This window comes from Aphis gossypii, chromosome 1, assembly GCF_020184175.1.
Source record: "Aphis gossypii isolate Hap1 chromosome 1, ASM2018417v2, whole genome shotgun sequence".
In the NCBI taxonomy this organism is placed as follows: Eukaryota; Metazoa; Arthropoda; class Insecta; order Hemiptera; family Aphididae; genus Aphis; species Aphis gossypii.
The window spans coordinates 8,311,039-8,334,539 of NC_065530.1; the positions used below are offsets into that span (position 1 = coordinate 8,311,039).

The 23,501-nt window shown below is 28.2% G+C and overlaps 2 protein-coding genes across 51 annotated transcripts; one reads left to right on the plus strand and one right to left on the minus strand.

Annotated features, from left to right (window-relative positions):
- Nucleotides 1-358: 358 nt before the first annotated feature.
- Nucleotides 359-12,677, plus strand: LOC114131086 (protein transport protein Sec24D). Of its 50 annotated transcripts, none has more exons than XM_050198382.1 (20): nt 359-526; nt 603-730; nt 1,381-1,484; nt 1,561-3,184; nt 3,344-3,382; nt 3,461-3,861; nt 3,927-4,106; nt 4,181-4,376; nt 4,447-4,562; nt 6,266-6,469; nt 7,503-7,709; nt 7,859-7,985; nt 8,055-8,215; nt 8,303-8,482; nt 9,585-9,786; nt 9,851-10,045; nt 10,110-10,313; nt 10,382-10,575; nt 10,649-10,803; nt 12,496-12,677. In XM_050198382.1, the coding sequence occupies exons 2-19, from the start codon at nt 634-636 to the stop codon at nt 10,787-10,789; spliced, it is 4,572 nt and encodes a 1,523-aa protein (XP_050054339.1). In that variant the 5' UTR covers nt 359-526; nt 603-633; the 3' UTR covers nt 10,790-10,803; nt 12,496-12,677. The 50 variants fall into 50 exon arrangements, with proteins under 50 accessions (XP_050054339.1, XP_050054348.1, XP_050054353.1 ...); XM_050198391.1 differs by having other exon boundaries at nt 1,561-2,827; nt 3,146-3,184; nt 3,344-3,861; XM_050198396.1 differs by having other exon boundaries at nt 1,561-2,827.
- Nucleotides 11,655-22,836, minus strand: LOC114131067 (ionotropic receptor 25a). Its single transcript, XM_027996195.2, has 13 exons — nt 22,691-22,836; nt 22,336-22,611; nt 22,013-22,213; nt 21,752-21,925; nt 21,559-21,658; nt 18,157-18,331; nt 17,447-17,630; nt 17,177-17,298; nt 14,327-14,474; nt 13,872-14,041; nt 13,691-13,812; nt 12,877-13,140; nt 11,655-11,668 (listed from the first exon to the last, which is right to left on the minus strand). Exons 2-13 carry the CDS (start codon nt 22,516-22,518, stop codon nt 11,655-11,657), a joined length of 1,857 nt encoding a protein of 618 aa, XP_027851996.2. The 5' UTR covers nt 22,519-22,611; nt 22,691-22,836.
- Between the last annotated feature and the right edge of the window lie 665 nt (nt 22,837-23,501).

Sequence of the window (23,501 nt, forward strand, 5' to 3'; positions counted from 1 at the left end):
TAAATTAAACATTATAATATCTGGAAACAAATAAATTATGTTAATAAATGAATAAATTGTAAAAATTGTTAGGGTCCGTTATCTAAGCTATAACCGGGGCCCATCAATATTTAAGTACAGACCCCTTAAAAATAGTCATAGGCCTGGTATGACCCGAAAAAACGGTCTGAGTACGGCCCTGGTCATAAGTATCTAATATCACAGAATATAACGATAATATTTATTATATAATGCTAATATTCAGTTTGAACAGATATTTCCTACAGAATTTTGAATTTATAGTAAACCCGCGGTTTTCGGTCGATTTAATTGGCTACGAAATAGTTCGGAACGTGGCTTTGGTGGCGCATGCGTGATACACACTTACGTGGCACGAATAGCATTTCGGCTCTGCCTGACCAGTTGATGTGTGATGTTAAGATTTTGAGATCTAAATACTGTTAAAGTTAATTGTAAATGCCTGAGTGAAAAAAAGTTAACCATTTACGGTTGGCATTTGCCAATATTGTTGGATATTTTCAAACTGGTGAGAGTGTGCATTATTTGCTTACTTATCAATAAGTTCATGTGTAGATCATTTTACAATTTGATTATTTTTACAGTATATATACAATTATTTCAGTTGATCAAGAAATGAATAATTCTCAATTTGCACAAGAGCGTCCAACACAAAATTATGGCGCTCTTCCAACACCACAACAAAATGGTCAACATAATACATCATCGAACAGTAAGTAACAATCTCTTAGAATGATTTCACTGTTATGTTTTGGTTTTATACTAGTAACAAGTGTGACGGTAAATAATGATTAAATATAAAATGCTTTATGTTTTTATAACTGTTGACCTTTAAACTGATGTATTATTGTTATTTAAATTTTTGTTTTGATAAATTTTAATTTGATAATAATTTACTTTTTTAAATATTAATTGCTGAATAGGTACTTATTTTAAGTATAGAATATTTTATTATACACAGTCAACTTATTTTAGGGGTAAGAATATAAAACAATTTTCATATTATAAACATGTGTTTTAAATTTAAAAAGAAAGTGTACTGATGCTTTTAAAATTGATTAAATATAACACTTTAAATTTTATTAAAATAAATCCAGCAAGTTCTAGGTATTTTCATGGTGTTATCACTATCATTACAATAGTTTTAAATTTAAGTATTTTTATTTTTTATTTGAAATTAAATTTTAATTTACAATATTATTTTATGGAATGTGTTTTGAACATCTTTGAATATTCAAAATTAAAATTACAAATGTATGTGAAATTATTATTTTAAAATAGTTGAACAAATAAATAGCTTTTGAATCAATTAATTAATTAATATATAATTTGCATTATCTATATTATTTATTTTAATTATAGATGTACCATCTTATAACCAGGCTGAAGGACAGTTGAATGATCAATTTTCACAACTGGGATTTAATAATAGACCTTCAGTACCACTAGTTCAAAATAATACTTTGGTAATTTATAACTTAATAATTAATTATAAAAGATATATATATATATTTATGAATTAATATTATTTTAATTTTTTAGCCGAGTAGTATTAGCAACTTTTCAAGTGGACCACAAGTAAATACTTCGCAATCATATTCACCTGCCAATTTTAATGTTGAACTGACTGGGCCTCCTAAGCAATTTTCTTCATCAGTACCTTTTGGAGGAAGTTTTAGTCAAAATTCCTCAGATAATTTTCTAGACAAAACTAGTAATACAATACCACAATCTGCTTTTCCTGGAAATAGTGTTGAATCAAATATTCACGATGGAATTATTAATCAAGAATCAAGAGATTTTAATAATGGCACTCCTAATAATTTAAGTGAGACAATGTATGGGAAATCCAATGAATTTAATACAAATACCTCAAATTTGGTTTCAAATCAAATTGGTTCTGGATTAACTTCATCTCAACCTATTCAATCAGCCTTTTCTGTTGTTTCACCTCAATCTCGTTCTCAAAAACCGTATTCAAGCAATGTTCAACAACCACAATTGGTTGAAAATGTTCCATCCCAATCGGATTTATCTACTCAAAAATTAGAATATCAGCCATCAAATTATCCACCAACATCTAATTCAATATCTCAATCAGATTTTTCGAGACAACCTAATCATGCTCCACAGCAGCCAGGTTTTCCATCTCAGAATAATTTAAAACCTCAGCAACCAGGTTTTCCACCTCAACCCAATTCCACACTGCAGCAGCCTGGGTTTCCACCACAATCTAATTCAACATCGCAGCAGCCAGGTTTTCCACCTCAACCCAATTCAACACTGCAGCAATCAGGTTTTCCACCTCAACCTAATTCCACACTGCAGCAGCCTGGTTTTCCACCACAAGCCAATTCAACATTGCAGCAGCCAGGTTTTCCATCTCAGACTAATTTAAAACCACAGCAACCAGGGTTTCCGCCACAACCTAGTTCGACACCACAGCAACCAGGTTTTCCACCTCAACCTAATTCAACACTGCAGCAGCCAGGTTTTCCACCACAAGCCAATTCAACAAAAACTCAGCAACCGGGTTTCCCGCCACAACCTAATTCAATATCGCAGCAACCTGGTTTTCCACTCCAACCTAATTCCACACTGCAGCAGCCTGGTTTTCCACCACAACCCAATTCAACACAGCAGCAACCAGGTTTTCCACTTCAACCTAATTCAACAATGCAGCAGCCAGGTTTTCCACCACAAGCCAATTCAACAAAAACTCAGCAACCGGGTTTCCCGCCACAACCTAATTCAATATCGCAGCAACCTGGTTTTCCACCCCAACCTAATTCAACACTGCAGCAGCCAGGTTTTCCAACACAAGCCAATTTAACAAAACCGCAGCAGCCAGGATTTCCACCACAGCCTAATTCAACACTACAGCAGCCAGGTTTTCCACCACAAGCTAATTCAACAAAAACTCAACAACCTGGTTTCCCGCCACAACCTAATTCAGTTTTGCAGCAGTCAGGTTTCCCACAACAACCTAATTTAACACCACAGCAACCAGGTTTTCCGCCACAACCTAGTTCGATACCACAGCAACCAGGTTTTCCACCTCAACCCAGTTCGACACCACAGCAACCAGGTTTTCCACCTCAACCCAGTTCGACACCACAGCAACCAGGTTTTCCACCTCAACCCAATTCAACACTGCAGCAGCCAGGTTTTCCAACACAAGCCAATTTAACAAAACCGCAGCAGCCAGGATTTCCACCACAGCCTAATTCAACACTACAGCAGCCAGGTTTTCCATCTCAGACTAATTTAAAACCGCAGCAACCAGGTTTTCCGCCACAACCTAGTTTGACACCACAGCAACCAGGTTTTCCACCACAACCCAATTCAATACTGCAGCAGCCAGGTTTTCCACCACAAGCCAATTCTACACTGCAGCAGCCTGGTTTTCCACCACAACCCAATTCAACACTGCAGCAATCAGGTTTTCTACCACAACCTATTTCATCTCAACAGCAACATGGCTTTCCTCCTCAACCAGGAAATTTACCATCTCAACAAATGGGTTTTCCTTCTCAGGCCGGTAATTTACCACCACGACAATCTGGTTACCCACCTCAACAGCCTGGTTTAACGTCTCAACAACCTCAACAACCTGGATATTCTCAGCAACATAACGGTTTCAATCCTCAACAACCTAGTTATCAACCTCAACAATCTGGGTATCCACCTCAACAACCTGGGTATCCACCTCAACAACCTGGGTATCCACCTCAACAAGCAGGTTACTCTACACAACAAGCTGGTTTTAATCAAGGTACACCAGCCTATATGGGTCAGCCAGCTCCAAGTAGGAGATTAGATCCAGATCAGATGCCAAGTCCAGTTAGTATTAAATTACATGGGATTTGTTTATACAATTAAAAATTATAATATTCAATTGTATTCAGGTACAAGTTATACAAGATGACCAACAAAGTAAAAGTGGTTTATTTTTAACTAATCAAAGAGGTCTAGTGCCCCCTTTAGTTACTACAGATTTCACTGTTCAAGATTCTGGTAATGCATCACCTAGATTAATAAGATCAACTATGTATTGCGTACCCACTACAACGGACATTATGAAACAGGTGAATACAATTGTTTTTTTTTTTTTTGTAAATAATTGAAACGTATCAAGTAACTACTTTTTAAATGTGTTTAGACTTCTGTACCATTTGGATTAGTCATCAGTCCATTAGCAAAAATAAAACCCGATGAGTATCCTTTACCTATTATAAATACTGGTGAATTTGGACCAGTTAGATGTAAAAGGTGTAAAGCTTACATGAGTCCATTTATGCAGTTCATTGATGGTGGAAAACACTTTACTTGTCTTTTATGTAAAGCTACAACAGAAGGTAATTTTTCATTTGTCCTTAGTTAAAAGTTTATTTTTAATAAAATAAAATGTTTTTTTTTTTTTTTTAGTACCAGTTGAATATTTTCAACATTTGGATCATACTGGTCAGCGGCTTGACCGTTCTGAAAGGCCTGAATTATGTTTTGGTTCATATGAATTTATTGTTCCAAAAGAGTATTGTAGGGTATGTATAATCATTAGTATTTATTTTAAATTTTAGTGCAAATTAAATGTTTAAAATTTAAAGGCATTTATAATGATTTGTTAAACTGATTAAATATTTATGCATATTCTTTTAATAACATTTATTTTTTTAAAATTGTTGGATTTAAAGAATTTATTTTTATTAACACATTCAATTATTGCTATACATTAATATGCCAGTTCTTATTGTATATATAAATTCAATGATACTTTATTGCATCACAGTCAGTCTTATTGACAAACCAGGAGTTTATTTTCTACTGAATTGTTTTTGTGTCAGTTGGTCATAAGACCATCATTTATTTATTGTATAGTTATCCACAATGACTACCTTAAATATTATAAAGGATCACACTCTAAATTCAATTTTTTTTTTTTCAATAAGGTATATTTATTTTGTGTAAATAATATTGCTTATAACAAATAAACCTAGTCTTATCCCAAATAAGTTTACCAAAATTCACTTATGGTTACTGGTGCATTGAAACAGTACAAATTATGACTTGTCATGTGTCACTAACATTAAATTGAAAATTAGTAATTAGGTCAGCAGCATCAAATGTGTTAAAAGTATAAATCAATGTTTCATAAGGCTTAAAAGTCTTGTTAGTTGTTATGTGTTACCACTCATAACATAGTAGATTCTGATTATAAGCATAGTTTCTACAGGGTGTCCCAGTAGAAGCGCATATTTTAAGGATGCCAGGATTTTTTTGTATCTGGGTTGGCTGCTTTGTTCCAATGTTTTTCTTATTTTATAACATCTCCCATTTTTCATCGCAAAGCAGTTTTTTGCATTTGTTGTTATGGAGAGGTTGACAGTGGAACAATGCGTAACATTAGTGAAAATGTACTACAAGTGTGGAGAGTATGTTGCTGAAACCTTGTGAAAGCTTCGGACGATCTTTAGACACAACTGAGCCAGTTTTCTCGAATTTTACTAACAAACGAGTTATTGTTGCTCACTAAGGCGCATTTTTTCGTCTAAAGCTTTCGCAAGGTTTCAGCAAAACACTCTCCACCTGCAATTGTGGCGCGTTTTCACTATTGTTATGCGTTTTTTCACTGTGAACCTCTCCATAACGATGAATGCCAAAAACTGCTTTGCGATGAAAAATTTACAAATGAGAGATGTTATAAAATAAGAAAAATATTGGAACAATGCAGCTAACTCAGAAACAAAAAAATCTTGGCATCCTTTGAATATGCGCTTCTGCTGGGGCACCCTAAACTTATTATTCATCGAAAGAGAGATATGTATATTACCTATTTATTAGTTCTTCTATTTGAGTATGGCTACAATGTTAACTCTAAGTTATATTTTTTAAGGTTTTTGTTCATTCTGTGTTTGCGGATCCCATAGTTTGAAAGTTCCAGTACTATGTATTGAAAATGTTATTTTAATTATTCCAAATATTTTTCTATTTAATTGCTTTATTGATATTGTGTCAAAAGTTAATTTACCTAACCATACTTTTTATTTCTAATAGTTAACTATTATTTCATTGTTACAATGTCACCTGTCCTATATTTATTTGTTTTATTAATCTTATGTTGTGTTCTATGATATTATAACTGTTTCAACTATGATATCTGCTTTATAAAATAAACAATATTTTATTTTATTGATCTGTAATAAATATCAGTTAAATTTTATATAATGTTTTTATTTGTATTTTTCAGAAAGAAATTCAACCAAAACCTCCTGCATATATATTTGTAATAGATGTTTCTTACAATAATATTAAATCTGGACTTGTTCGACTCATATGTGCTTTCATGAAAGAGCTATTAACTCAATTACCAACTGAGTTGGGAAGTGAAAAAAGTAAAATACGTGTTGGTTTTATAACTTATGATACAACTGTTCATTTTTATAATATCAAGGTAAAAAAAAAAAAACTTAGCATACTTAAACTAAATTTAGATAAAACAATTTCATAAGAACATAAAAAAATTAATTATTTTTGATAAGATAAAGCTAAAAAGTTAAGCAAATGTTTATAATAAGATTAAATTACAAAATATTTTATCATTATTGTATTTTATTATATTAGTATCATTTTCTTATTCATTTGTAAAAATATAAACTTAAAGTAATTTTGTATAAAAAAAGGTGAGGTATAGAAATATATTTTTCACTTTCAAACAATTTTTTTTGAATCTGGGATTATTTTAAATAAAGCTTAATTGATTGGACATTTATTTTTAGTTTTATATATTGTATGCTTTCTTACATTATATTTTCAAACTTTTCTGGTGTTTTTACAATTTTTTTTCAAAATGTCTGTTTAAGTTAGAATTGAAATAGTTTCATGTTCGTTTGTAGGTAAAAAATCAAAAACTTTTTTAAAACTTAAGGAGGACTATTTGTTATCTCACTGATCTATGTGCAAAATAACACAAATTGAAATTCAGTAGAACCAACTTATGTTGTTACCTCTCATGTTAGTAATCTTTTAATAAACTTTAAGTTAAAAATATTATCTTTATTTATACATTGTTTTTTTTTTTTAATAATTTTTTCAATTTTTATGTGAGTATGAGTAAAATTCTACAATTTCAAAATGCTTATAATATATTGCTTTAAAATTGTTAATGACAGTTAAAAAGTCTACGTAAAAAGCATGTCTCATAATGTTCTTAACTTTAAGTTTAATAATTCACTCTAATACTAAAGTTAACAACACAAGCTTGGTTTTACACTTATAAATATATCTACAAAACCATAATGTTTTGTTAATTGAAACCTTTGATGGGTTTGAAGTGCTCATTGTTATGAACTTTCTATTCCCTGTTAGTTATGTGTGTTATGGCATTATATGAGTATATTCATGGTATATGTTTATTAGTAATTATAAATTATAATGTATTATAAAAAATTAACGATTAGTAATTAAAATAATTAAATATATTTCAGGAAACATTAGCTGTTCCTCAAATGATGATTGTTGGTGATACTTCTGAAGTGTTTATGCCATTGTTAGATGGGTTCTTATGTGATCCAGAAGAATCATCTCAAGTTATCGATGTACTTATGGAACAAATTCCCACTCAGTTTAATGAAACAAGGACTACTGAAACTATTCTTTTACCAGCAATAAAAGCAGGAATGGAAGCATTGAAGGTACATTTTGTTTTGAAATATTATTAATTCTATCCTTGATAAGATATGTATAAAAAACAATTTAGTAATATTGTTATGTTTTTTTGTTTTCTAATAGGGTAGTTCTTAACAATCTTTAATTAATTATATAAAAAACATTGTTTCTTTAGAACGCAGATTGTTGTGGTAAATTATTTGTATTCCATTCATCCTTGCCTATAGCAGAAGCTCCAGGTAAACTTAAGAATCGGGAAGATCGAAAATTACTTGCCACCGATAAAGAAAAAACTATTTTGAGTAAGATAAACATTGAATAATTTTTAAATTTTTACTGATAAATAAACATTAAATATATATTTTAAACAGATCCACAAACTAATGTTTATAAAGAATTGGGAGAAGAATGTGTTCAAGTTGGATGTAGTGTTGATTTATTCATCACTAATAATTCTTATATTGATTTACCTACTATTGGTCAAATTTCTAAAATTAGTGGTGGTGAAATTTTCAAATACACATATTTCCAAGTAAGTTCTTTGGATTTTATTTATTTTAATGATATGTTCATGTTTTCACTTTGTATAGTTAATATAATTAATATTTTTAAAATTTAGGCTGAAGTTGATGGTCAACGATTTTTATCTGATTTAAAACATGACATTAGCCGACCAACTGTTTTTGATGCTGTAATGCGTGTACGGACATCTACTGGTACTCGTCCTACTGATTTCTATGGGCATTTCTTTATGTCAAACTCTACAGATGTTGAATTAGCTGCTATTGATTGTGATAAAGTATGTTACAAAACCTGCTTTAAAATATAATATTTTAGTTAATTTATATTTAGGTGACTAACATCAAAATATGTACAAGGTGATCTAATCTACAGTCAAAACTAATTTTCTAGTCTAATTTTGGAAAAAATAATATTTTACTTTAAAGTATTGTAGCGTTCTTACTTTCCATCTCTTTAAGTTGTGGATTTCAAAATGATTGTTTAAATCGATTATAATTGAAAATAGTTTGTTTATTAAATTTAATTCAAATATAACAAGTGTATGTTAAAGTGTAAAACGTGAAGGAGCTGTGAATTCAATGGCTCTGAAACATTTAAATATGCTGTGCTGGGGGCTTATAAGTAGCATCTTCACTTCTCTTCTTGATCTAAAATTCATATTTCCAGTATCTCGTTACGTCTTTCAAAAGTTGTTATTTTTGTAAATGCAATTGTTTGAGTCATTGCTATTATGTCAAATTGTCGTGATAATCAAATTTGTGAATCCGATTTCTATACATTTGATACATTGTGATTTACAATACTAAGTACAAGAATTTATAGATGTAATGCATCAATATATTTCCTAATACAGTGGAACTTCCATATAATAAAGTTTTAGGGGAACAAAATAAATTGTATTTTAGAGAAATTTGTTAAATAGAATTAACGCATGATTAACAATAAAGGTCAGGGTTTTCAAAAATAATTCTTTAATATGGAAGTTTCTTAATAGTTCTTAGAATTTGCTATAATTTAGTAGTCCATTATAGTATTATATTTTTATATTACACACATTTAAAAATAGTACCCTATTTCAAAATATAATACTATAAATATGGTTCGCCATGTAAAAAAAAACTTATAAGACACTTTTTAAGTATTTAAAACTGCACGATTAATTTTCATAATCACAAAATTGACTGTAAGTTATTTATTATTTTTAAATTTATATTACAATTTATAAATATTTAGGTATTACAAATAATAACACACAACACTATTCCTCTGTATTCTTAGTCTATCCAAATCATTAAATCAGTGAACTTTACTTTTTATATTATAAAATTATTGTGTTGGTTTTACCATTTTTTATATTATTTATTATCATTTACTTCCAGGCTATTGCAATTGAAGTAAAACACGATGATAAGCTTGATGAACAAGATGGAGTATTGGTACAAACAGCTATGTTATACACATCATGTAGTGGGCAAAGGCGTGTACGCATATTAAATCTATCATTACGTTCTAGTGGACAAATGGGTGAATTATATCGTAGCTGTGATTTAGATACAATAATGAATTTCTTCGGAAAACAAGGTATGTAGTATTTGTTTTTATAGCGTGGATTGAATTATTTAAATTTTATTAAAACTTTATTTAGTTATGTATAAAATATTGGAAAGTTCTGGACGACAAGTAAAGGACGCAATTACTAATAAGACTGCTCAAATATTAGCTACTTATAGAAAACATTGTGCATCACCATCTTCAGCCGGTCAACTTATATTACCTGAATGCATGAAACTTATGCCTCTATATGTTAATTGTTTGATCAAATCTGATGCAATGTCCGGTGGTATGTTATTTATTTTATTTACTTATAATAAAAATAAAAACAATTAATACATTTTTTTATATAGGTCCTGATATGACAGTTGATGATCGTTGGTTTAATATGCATCTTGTTATCACTGCGGATATACCTACAACATTAGGTTATTTCTATCCACGTCTGATTCCTATCCATACACTCGCTGATGAAAAACTATTAGATGATGTTTCAATACCAGATCAATTAAGGTGTTCTATTGAAAAGTTTGCAGAAAATGGAGCTTATATTTTGGGTAAAAAAAGCATTTTTTATTCTTCTATTTATTTTTTGTTTTAATAAATATAATATTTTTGTGTTTAGAAAATGGAGTTTATATGTTTTTGTGGCTTGGTATGGGTCTAAGTCAAACATTTTTGACTGACGTATTTGGTGTTCAGAGCATTACATATGTTGATACTGAACATTCGGCTATTCCTGTGTTGGATAATCCACTCAACAAAGCTGTTCGGCAGGTGTTATCTAAAATTCAAAAAGAACGAAGCCACACTATGAGAGTATGTATACTTCTGTGGATAAATATAAGTCACATTTATTTTTTGTGTGTTTAATGTTACATTTTGTTTATAGCTTTCAATTATACGACAGAAAGATAAAATTGAAACTGTTATGAGACATTTCTTAGTTGAAGATCACGGCATTGACAATAGTCCATCCTATGTAGAATTTTTGTGTCACATGCATAAGGAAATTCGCAATTTGCTCAGTTAGCACACACAAAAATGGTAAACATATTATTTTCAGTACCTACTATTGTACTACATAGTGTGGTTTGCTTTAAAAAAAAATTGAAAAAAGTTATTGATTTTTATGTTATAACATATTGAGTGTAATTATTTAAAGATACAAAAAAATAATGTTTAATTATTATTTATTCTTTTACTTATTCAAATTATTTCTTATATTCATATTTTAAAATGATATATTTTTTTAAATAAATAATTATATAATTTTGTTAAAGTATTTTGCAATAGTATTTTTTCAATGATACTTAACGCATGATTTGTTTTCCTACAATTATTAAGAATGAGAGTGTATGATTGCTCCAAAAATATTACTGTAAATTAATTATCTATTAACGATTCAAGTTAAAAATGTTTTATTTCATAATTGTTAGTATACTTGAGATAATTCAAATTCCAATAGGTCTAATTAAAGAAATTGTTCAATTTTTTTTTTGAACCATTACATTTTTCATACTTAAAACTTTATTCTCTATGAATTGTTTTTACTGCTTAATGTATGAATTTATGTTGCGTACTCTGTGGATAAATTCAATAAATGTGACTTTTTTATGATTAACATATAACAATGTAATCATTATAGCGTGGATTTGTATGCATTTGCATATTTATTCTTGTTGATCGTATGATATGCTGAGCACAAAATTTGTTTCATAACATAACAATTTATTAAATGATAATTTTTTTATTGCATATTTCGACATTTTTCTATTTTAACGGCTTATTTTACAATTTTAATTGCATATTCAATCTTTTAGTGCAAATATGTACTATTGTCTATAGTTCTATACTATATTATAATATAAGAAAAATGTCCCCACATTGTACCAAAATTACAAAAAATGACCTAAAATATAAAAAAAATGTCTAAAAAAGTAAAAAAAAAAAAATTTGAATATTCTGTATCAAGGGAGCATGAATTACATTTTTAGCTAAGATAGAATTATATAGAATCAAAGAAAAAAATGCATGTCATCATATCTTAACTCTACTTGTAGGTATAAATGGTTTTCAAAAATATGATCTTACACAAATAATCAGGAAAATAAAATACGTATAATATGATACAAAAAAAAAATTACTACCATGATTAACCATTGAAATTATTTCACTATTGTTTAAAAAATATATTTTTTTAATATTTTATTTTTTATTCATATTTGGTTAATTTAAATGCATAGAAATCTGCGATCTAATAATCACCATAAAAATATGTTATTGTAATTACATGATCTTATTATTTTGAACATATAAGAAATTATTCTAATGCATATTAATTAATTTATAATCTAATTATTGTTTCAATTTTAGCTTTGAGGATATAAACAAAGGATTTTTTTATATTCACTATAATATTTTCAATGGAAATAAAATATCTAATTCAACTTAAAATTAATAAATAATTTTTTTTTTTTTATAATTAATTTCTCAATGAACTAAAGTAATAATTTAATATACTAAACAACATAAATAAAAATCATAATCATTTATGTTAGACTAGTTACATAACTTAATGTTAGGTTACAAAATAAATTTAATCAAATAATATAATAATACAATAATAGAGAATAAATAATAATAGTAATAATATAATTGTAGTTAGTACTAAAAATATATTTGTTGTTAAAAATCAAATTTGAATCTAATTATTTTATATTTTGTTTTTATTTTTAGGTAATTGGTAGGGGTCAATTTGGGATTAACACCAATACAATTACTTGAATTACTATATGATTACTTATTGTTTTGTCTATTACTGCACGATTGTTATGTTACATTTGTAATTTTTAATGATGTATGACAGTCATAGAAATATCTGTTGTTATTATATTTATTATATTATTTTTTTGATTTTATTATGATTATATTTGAAATTCCGCCGTTTTCTCTTGGTGTTATGTTGAAATAGTACATTTGTATAATATATATAATTAATGTAAAATAATTTATTTATGAAATGTATTAGTTAATCAATTTATATCCATACTATATTTATAAATATTATAAAACATTATATCAAACAACTAAAGTTTTAATTTTGAAATTTATTTCTACGAAAAAATAATGCATTGTTTAGTCGGCCTGTAGTTGAGTCTAGTTTGATCTTGTTTGCCCAACGTGTTTGATCATCTGAATTTGAATTTCTGCCTAGTGTCATGAATAACTCGTGACCGTATAATAGCTTATCCTTATGAATGGTGTTATTAACAACACTAACTTCAGCTATCTTTGCGCGTTTATGTTTAAAATAGACAACTTCAAAAGCAAGTGTAATTAATGCTATCAACAAGCCAACTAATGTAGCTATGAAAACGCCTCCTAAAAACAATATAGTTAATAAGGTAAGTATGGAGTTTGTCTGAATATTTAATTATTTAAATATTAAGAAAAATGTATTTCCATTAGGCTTATTGATAGGTACCTATGTGACCATGTGACTTGTTATGATTCACAATTAAATGTTTCACTTAATAAAGAGTTAGTTTATAGCTTAAATAATAACATATTATATTTTATATTATCTAAGATAATATATTCATTGAAGCATTTAATTAAATTTAATGTTTGGAGGCTGAAATCACTTTAATTATTATTACTCTTTAGGTTTTACTCACTCAGACTTCAGACTTCTAGTCTAGTATTAAATTAATCAGTAATTATTTTAAATTATGCATACATCTTGAGTTGAACAGTCTTGAATAGGTACTTTAGTACATTGCAAAGAAAAAGAATATTGATACAATTTCTGTAAGATTACACATTGAATATAATCATATAGGTACCTATCTTACCATAAACAAGAATTTAACTACTATAATAATAAAAATTGACAGTAAGTATATTACTTAATTATCCTTCTAAGGATTACCTAAACTCTCTAATGTGATGCCTTCACTATCATCAGAATTCGGACATGTGCTTGTTTTGGAAGCATTCCAATACTTGGCGTTCAATAGTTCGAAAAATCTATCTTTCTGCAAATCCAATATCCTAGAAGATCAGTTGGCGGTTAAGTATTATTTAAAACTAATTAGTCTTAATAAATTTACTTTCTACTAATTTCCTCTTGTATAAGACTTCCTTGCTGGACTGCTATCGAATATGGTCTTTCCGCAAATATTTCGCCTACCTCAGTCAGGTTACAATTGTTATAAACTTCATACTCAATGTCCGACGAATCATGAATTAGAGCGAATTCACCTTGCTCGTTGTCCAATACCTATTGTTGAACATGGTTGATGTATAAAATATGTATTATGTTCAGGGCTGGATTTAAATCGGGGGGGGGGGGGGACAGCGTCAAATAACCTAATAGTAATTTTTTTTTTTTTAGAGAGTAACTGGTACATAAGTATAACAGTGGTATAAAAAGACTCAAGAAGAGAATTATGAGAGGGCATTAGTTTTATACTTTGCCCATATAAAAAATATACTAGATCCGGTACTGATAAAATTATTATAATAATATTATAATATAAATTAAATGGAGTATTAATTACGTCACCATTTGATATCCGACTGTTCTGTTTGGAACGGTTCCAGTTCTTTCTATTGCTGCTAATATTTGTCCATATTCTTCTTTTATTGGATAATCCCAAACTCGAAAATCTTTTCGATTGTTTGTTTGATTTAATGCTATCTCTTTCCATACGCTATAAAAGTGAATTTTTTTATTTTATAGGTAGGTACCTACCGCAATAATATTACAAATAAGTAGCTAACATAATTTTTTTTGTATACTATATTACTATACATATATTATTATACCTATCTATAACTATTGATTTTAATAAACAGTCAATTTATATAATGTAATTTGCTTACTGCTCAGGTAGACATGTACCAAGTACATATTATTTTCTAGTTAAAGTTATATCAATTATTAAACTTATATATTACTTACCAAATATTAAATAATTGAAGATAAAAAAAATACAATTGTACAATATTACTCTTCAAAAGATATGTAAGAAAATAGTTTTTGTTCAATCTCCAAAAAAAGTTTGTTTCGTGTCCTATACCTACTAGGCATCTTAAGTTTTTTCGATACTTCCAACACCCAACACTTAAACAATTCCAATTATTACTTATTATAGGTAGATTTGTAGGTGCCTATCACTGTATCAGGGTCTCAGTACGTCGTACCTACTTGCACTTAAATAATGTTTTGTGCTTTATTTGAATCTTTTCTAATTCAATTTAAAAGCTACAAATCATTGGTACCTACATGTTAAACCTAATCATATTATAAATTATTTGATTTAAGGCAATAAAATATTTTATGGACTCGTCATATTTAAAAGATGGACAAGTGGGTACCTACCTCTCTGTTCTCTGCTGCATGGTAAATATCGTATGGGTCACTGATGGATATGTTGATATGTATTTAATGATATATCAGTCAGGAAAACAATTCTTTGCGGAGAATGGAAATTATGTTTATACATATTTTTAAAATTGTTTTGGTATCAATATGAACTACTTATGAAGAAGTGAAGAACGTTACATTAATTTGTCAAACCTTAATTATAAAAATAGCATTTTGTAAACTTTCAACTATAAATAATTTTCAAATTTTAAAAATGACGAACTTTTAAATGTCTATAAATAGTAGAAAAATAGTTATATTTATGGTTATTAGTTTTTAATTTATAATTAAAAACAAAATTGATTTTTCCAAAATCTTGTTTTCTTTAATTTTTTGGTTATTTTTTGTTTATTTTTTAAAAATCAATTTTTAATTTTTATCTTTCTAAAATACAAACTAGATCTAATTTTCTATTCAAAACCTCTCTTTAACTGAAATGTGAAGCATTTTATCGACTACCTATTATCGTATATACAGATGGCACAAAAAAAAACATTTCGTTGTATAAAATCGATCCGCTCCGTTTAGAATCTAAAATGTTCCAAGGCATTTTATGTAAAATAGAAAAATATTAATGGATTTCTCAATAATTTAATATTTCTCAAAATCCAATCACAGACACACTTTACTTGAATAGTATAGAGAATGCAATTTTCTAAGAACTATTAGAGTCTGAGTAGAGTTAGGTATATGAATTCGTAGGTGTTGATTTTACAGTGATGTGTGTTTGTGTGTAGGTGCGCGATAAGTAGTCGATAAAATGCTTTTTTCGACTTTGAGGGTAGTTTTGGATAGTAAATAGGATCTAATATGTGGATAGAGCAAAATTAAAAATTCTTAGTAGGTACTTTTTTAATCGAAGGGGGGTTGGCAAATAACATTTTTACGGTAAACCGTCGAAAACCGTGGTAAACTGATTAAATTTCTTTCTTTATTTTGTTGTAATTATTCAAAAACCAATAATTGTGAATACTCGAAATGTTAGAATGTTCACTACTTGTTTATAGTATCATGACGTATAGAAATGCATGGTATAATTTTCAAAATATTTTAGCCTTTTTGAGTTATTTATAGGCATGAGAATTTTTTTTGTATTAATGTCAATGCAAAAATATTCCATGGATCGCAGTTCTTAAAAATTTAATACAAAATTCGATAAGTTATTCTTATACTTGTATAAAACTATTAAAAATATATATTAGTTATTTTTTTACTTCCATATTTAAACTAAAAATTTAAAATATACATATAATACACAATTATTTTTTATAAATATTTGAAAAAGTTCTTATGTGAACAAATTTACATATTTCAATGATGAATAACGCTATTAATTATTTTGTTATATAAATCAAAAATATTATTTTTGGAATTTAAAACTTATTCGTGTAACGTATATTATATAATATTATCATGAATTTTATTATACTTACGCAATGGCATATTTTATTTATTCTATAAGGTATTATCTATTTATACTATAATGTTTGCTGTTATACGGTGTTTACAGAAAGATATTATTCACTTTTGAATTGTGTAATAAGTTAAGATATGGTGTAAATACATAATATTATTATTACCATTAAACACTAATATAATAAATGCTATATTCTCGAAAAAATTTTTATTAACCTATATCATAATACTAATAGTAAAAAAAAATGAATTTAATATAGGTAACTATATTAAAAAAAATACTTAGTGATTTTGACTGATATTCAAGCTGACACACTGACAGATTGTTTCCGCTCAAAATAATTTTTTGTCTAAAATGATGTATCATTGAATTCAAATTTAACGAATCCATAACAGTGAGTAGTGACCTACTCTCGACATATCTAGCAGAGTGGTTTCCCGTTTGAATACCTTTTTATTCTGATGCATTTAAATAAAAATTAAAAAAATCACAAACATTGCGTGGATTTCATAATTTTTAGTAGGTTTTTAATAACGTATGGTTGGTCACTTAAAAATAGGTATACTTGCTTGTATAAAATATCTTCTGCCATTTTCATGTTGCGAAAAAACTGATGGGCGTCGCTACCGTCAATCACCGAATAATTGATCCTGGACTGTCGAGCTAATTGTTGTAAGGACTGTACTGGTGTCTATATATATATATATTATACATGTAGCGGTACAATACGAACGAATCGTTAAATAATATATAATTAATATTATCTATTGAGTGTAGTTACAGTGTGTGTACTGTAGGTATAAACCAGAGGAACATATTATTATTATTATATAGCTCACTTGCATCCTTTCCACCGTCAGAAACGCTGCCAAATTTGCAGTGAACGTAGCCAACATGAGGACGACGAAAACCCAATATGCGGCGACCAAGACGCGGCCGCTGATCGCTTTTGGCGTTTCCCCTCCTCCTTGGGGCGTAAAAGAAGTCAAGGCGAACCAAAAGCTCTCTACGAGTGTGAAATGCCTATGCAACAACATAATATTATGGAATAAAGACTTATATGCCGGACGTATGAAAAATTGATTAATTTAATGGTTCAATAAAATTTAATGGCTCAATTACGGGCCATTAAATAATGTTTAAGGGACCATTAGCTCAATATTGATTCATCAAATGTTTAATGATTGTTGGTGCAACCCTACATTAATGTAAGATGTAGAGTGTATACACTATACTACACACTATGACGCTATTATTACCTATATACTCACGGTTGTATTGTAATTTATTATGTTATGTATGGAAATTTAACTTTCGAATTTTTTCTGTTTATAGTCTAATATATTATTATAATATAGGGCATTTTGTTTGTTTACAACTAAAGTAAACATTCATAATCAATATATTTTGTAATTTATTTTCGATTATTCGAAAACAAAAATTTAAAAATAATAATATATTACCCAACATCGTTTTTTTTTTTTTTTTGAAAAACTTACGATACTGCCACTATATAGATATTTAAATTGTAAAATTATGATTAATTTACCGGAATTGTTCGTATTTGGGTTTGTTATTCTGTGCACTGTACGGCGAATACTTGTCTAGTATCCAGATCATGAACGCAGTCAAGGCCAGAGCAGCTACGATACTAAGCCAAACTTCGGGTTTCAGCACTGTCATAAACTTAAACAGAGAAGTCTTTCTGGATGGTTTCCTGATCACTGAAATGACACGTGGTTATGGTAAGCGACAGAGATTGTTATTTTGGCAATATACGAGTAATAGTGTACAACGTTCATATAGACATAATAAGTGTTAATTGTAGACATAATGTTACAGAGACAGAACTATATGGGCTTACTGTTGTAACGATAAGTATAGCATAACAGTACGACGAGTAAGTACACGATTTGTGTATATGATTTAAATCATTTGATTTTCCTGGAATATCGTTTGATTGGGATCCTGCAGTATACGTAATATTTATATAAATGGAATAATTATAAATAAGTTAATTATTCTACTTATGATGAAACTCAGTTGTATTTTTTGTTGAAAATATTTTCATTGTTTGGATAAAAATGGATTCTGTGGGTAATAAGTGATATAATTTATCGTTATATGCCCTAACTACCAAAGTTATACATTTTGGCAGGCAACACTGAAATAGTTTGGTGGTAACTGGTAACAGCATAATAATATATAGTATACAGACTTTGAAATAGACACAAAGAAAGATAAAAGCACATGAAGTTGTTTTTCTTGTTGCCGTCACCTTAAGTGACTTTACAGTTCTTGAATGTATATATATATATACGTGTGTGTATGTATGAATGTTCATGTGTATATTTTTTTATATTTGATAACGACACATCGAGAGTCAAAAGTCCTATAACATATAATTAATTCTAAAAAACATTTTAGTTTTTATTTAATTTGTCTCTTATTGTTCTTGTAAAATAATCTGAACAAAAAAAAAAAACACTGAAAACTAAATTTATAGAGTCCACGCAAACCGTATATGCGTATATTATTTATGTTAATAAAATAATGTGAGTATTTATGGGTATTTAATATGTTAATTTCTATACGAAAATGTAGTTACCTACTAATATTGCAAAATAACGATCACACGATGTTGTGGCTAGGCAATATTATATGTTTGAATTTGAAATGTATTAGAAATATATCGTTATCATGAATTACTGGGGAAATGGACAGGCGATAGTGTTCTATGTAGGCATATTATATCTGCAGGCCTATAATATAGTAAACTGTAATTTATATTATAAACAGTGGCTTAGATATAATTTTTTACCTAAAAGAGTTTTTTAAGTTTTTTATTTTTTAATTAGTTTATATTATTATAGGTAATTCGTAACTCATAAATAATTTAAAATATACATTTATGTTTAAAAAATAATTGATAATACTATTATTTATAAGACGTAAAAAAAATAAAATGAATTAGGTACTTAATCGTCTGGTTTTTTTTTTGTTTATTTAATAAAATAAAGTCTAACCATCCTCCATTTTTTTATTTGATAATTCATTAGATTTTTCTGGAAACTTACTGATATCTGCTTGTCGATCTTAATAATTAGATTCTTAGAATAGAAAGTTTTCTATTGGTTTTCATTTATATACAATCAATACTTAAAAATTGACTTTTTTTTTTAACTTTCAGAAAATTAAAAACCCAATACTGATGTGGTATAGTTTATAAGAAATGTCTTATTCTCAATGGTAGTACTTGTGTTATAAAGTGTTATAAAAAAAATAAATAACTCTAACGGTTCTCGATGCTAAGATAATTGATTTTGAGTCAATATTTCGCTATTCGATAGCGTATCTTTAAGAATTTACTTTTAAAATAGGTTTTGTTGAACCAATATTTATTTTAAATACCTAAATGAAAAACAAAAAAAAATGTTTATCAATTAAAGTAAATTATAAGTTCGGGTTTCTTGGTAATTTTCTTATGCACCAAAAAAATGTTTAAAGAATATTCAAGGAATAAAACGAAGAAATGTAAACAAGTGCAGGTTTTTTAATCACACCCTGATTTAGTATTGTTTTATGAATGCGTTGCTTTACTATTCATTTTAAATTTAATATCTTCATTGAAATATGTTACTAGTGTTCTGATCAATTTCTGTGGAGCTGGATAATAAAATACATATAAACACTTTAACATTGTAATTTTATACTTAAAGTTGGTAATTGGTATATTAGACTTGCACACTCATAGATATTTAGCAAAAAGTCAGGGAAACGTGTTGCTAATTTTTTTAGATGTACAACAGAGCTATGAATGTGATTTCCCGAATCGAATTTAATTGGTACTTTAGGAGGATTGATACTTTTCAAAATAATTGGGAAAAATAACAAAGAAATTAAAAAAAATGTCAATTTTTAACTAGAAATAGATTTTGACAAATTGTTTGTATTGTATATCAAAGAATGAATTTATTAAATTACAGTAGATTTTTGATTTTTTTAATAAAGATTTATTTAAGAATTTTATGTGTCTGATATTATATATTTCAAAATATTTTGGCTCTTTTTATGCTATTATTAATTACTAAGTTTTTTCTCAATAAATATTAATAAATATAATAATGATAATAATTTATTAATGGAATTAAATAATTCTAAATGTTACGGTTAGGTTTAAAAATATATTACAAAAACACACACAAGATGTAATAATAACAATTTAAATGTTAAAAATACATTAGCATACACTTTTTTGAGTTCAAATTTTTATAAAGTTTGTAAAAATCACGAAAGTTTATGAGTTATATTTTAGTTTAAATAATTAATATCCTGGTATAGTGTTCACTATTCAGTGGTAATGGCTAGGATTTAAATTTAATTCAAAATTCCTCTTATATTTTTCGTATATAAACAAAAATTCCTAAAAGTATGATTTTTTTATAAACATTTTCAGTTTCCATTTTGACAGAATTGGATGTTAAAACGAAAAATAACGATTTTGGTTCGTAGAAATACGAAACTTTTCGTTACTGCGTATGATATTGCTTACTATTGTATACATAGTAAAATTATCAACATACATACATAGATTCAATATATGATATTTATACCACGAACTTGGTTAGGGTCTATGGTCGATGTAGACTTATTATCTTAGATCATATTATACAATATATATTGTATATGATCTAAGCTTATAATAGTAATTACAGATAGTATTTTAAATAGGTGCAAATTACTGTTATAATACCTTATCGTATTATGTAGGTTTCTGTTAATGTTATACATTTATCATAAAATATTTTAACTCATTCATTACATTTGTCTTTTGTCTACTAATTAATGACGAGGTATATAGTTATATTCAACAACGTCGCTCAAATTGACGCCCCCAAGTTTTTTTTTTAAAAATTCTATATCGATTAAAAATTTAATATTTTTCTATCACCTATTGATATTCCTGTTTGTTCAAAGTAGGGGGCAATGAAATCTATAACTTCTTCTCGTTCCGATGTCATGGTGAGCGCAGCTATAACAATATCCAGTTCCTGCAGAAATCACATGGTGATATGAAAGCTCGAAAGTCAATAATAATGTGCCTACACAAACGATACAAGGGTTATAAAGGCGCGTTCACTCACTCCATCCACAAGTCCACCAATAAGTCCGTTCCATTTGTTCGTCACTGGGTCGAGCTCGCCAAATTGGTCTTTAATGACTAGTTCGTATTTGAAATTCATTTCTATAGATAGTTTTTCGATTAGATCAATGCAATAACCTTTCCACTCGTCTTCCATGAACGTCCAAGGTATAGACTTTGGGTATAAAAGCAGAACTCGTAAAACTTACGATTACAGTCAATGGTAATATGATTCAGAATTACCAATAGAATGCATGCTAACCTTTGCAGTTCCAACTCTGAAGAATCGACGTCCGCTGACTACTGTCAAAGCGTCGTATTTCATTTCTAAACCTCCATTTATGGTCCACGTACCCAATTGATTAGGTACACCGTCCGGGCTGAATTTTAGTATCGTTGCTTGTTCGTTGTACGTCATTAGTTTAGTATCGATGTCGTAATGAAACTCATTTTTGTATTCGTACTAAAAAAATTATAAAATTTTGTCATTCTATAAATCATAATAATTATTTATAACAACAATAATAATTATTATAAATTATGACTTGGGTTATTAAAATGTTAAGATATATTTTACAAGTATACCGAGTTCAGTATATCTTCAGTTTCTTTTCGTTTTCCTAACACTAACATGTCAGAATTCATGTTACAATTAAGTTTTAAACGATCTCGTGATACACGGCCAAGAAAGTAGAAAATGAAGTTAAATAATGTTCTAGCACGCGTCGTTTTATTTGTATGTCCATTTTCCCACGATGTGAACTTCATAAGCGTCACTGCCGATTCAAGTTTATATTTGCTTGTATCGTTCGTAACAATTATCCACGATTCATCCAATTTTATTAATTTCTCTTGATTTATCTGATTTAAAAAAGTCATTTTTACATTATATAGGTATATGACTACTTAGCGTTGACTAGGTATTGATTTTTGTACTAACTGTCTTTACATATGAATCCAAATTATTTCCTATTAGAGCTACGTGTCTAATACCAATTTTCGTATTCTTAAGTTGATCAATTTCATTCGACGTTAGTTTATTTAAGACAATAGCTCTTAAGGATGATTTTCCTGAAGTTAAATAGGTAACGGCTTGATCTGAATCTGAAGACATAATTTGTATACTTACAATATTTTTGAAAATCGATAGAAAATAAATTTACCTTCTTGGTTAGTGAATACGAATGTAATTTCTTTGGTAATATTCAACCATGTAACGTATGATTCAATTAATTGGATTGTCGGTTGAATGTAGGAAAAGTCAGTTCGAAAATAGGCCATAGCATTAGCGTTACTTATTTTCCAGCATGTTGTACACGATGGATTGAGGAGATCAATAATGGCCAATGTGTTATTTGACGCAACATTGCAAACTGTTTAAAACATAAAACTTACATAAATTATTAATACTGAAATTAAATTATTATTTATAACGTAATATAGATAAAAAATAATAATATACAATAATATCAATACCAAAACTTTTCAGGACGTTATAGAAACTCGAATCTTGAAATTTCAATTTTATTTACACGAGAATAGGTAATTTATACGAGTATATTATCTAGGTATAAATATCTATACTGGCACACGCGACACACTGGTAAACTTTTATCACGTTGGATACTAAATTACGTCTTACTATAAAATAATAATTTTAAATCGTTCCTTTTGAAAATTAACTTTGAGATACACACCATATTATTGAATAACAGTATTTATTAATACAGTATTTAATTATAACAAAGATA

What these genes read in the sequence shown, in the direction of transcription:
- LOC114131086 (XM_027996224.2), top strand. Translation starts at nt 634, where the DNA reads ATGAATAATTCTCAATTTGCACAAGAGCGTCCAACACAAAATTATGGC. An exon ending in CAACGGACATTATGAAACAG is followed by an intron (nt 4,107 to 4,180) that starts GTGAATACAATT and finishes AAATGTGTTTAG; the next exon opens with ACTTCTGTACCATTTGGATT. An exon ending in TCAAATACACATATTTCCAA is followed by an intron (nt 8,216 to 8,302) that starts GTAAGTTCTTTG and finishes TTTAAAATTTAG; the next exon opens with GCTGAAGTTGATGGTCAACG.
- LOC114131067 (XM_027996195.2), bottom strand. Translation starts at nt 22,518, where the DNA reads ATGAAGTTCACATCGTGGGAAAATGGACATACAAATAAAACGACGCGT. An exon ending in TCAGAGTTGGAACTGCAAAG is followed by an intron (nt 21,926 to 22,012) that starts GTTAGCATGCAT and finishes TTATACCCAAAG; the next exon opens with TCTATACCTTGGACGTTCAT. An exon ending in GAACAGTCGGATATCAAATG is followed by an intron (nt 14,042 to 14,326) that starts GTGACGTAATTA and finishes GTTCAACAATAG; the next exon opens with GTATTGGACAACGAGCAAGG.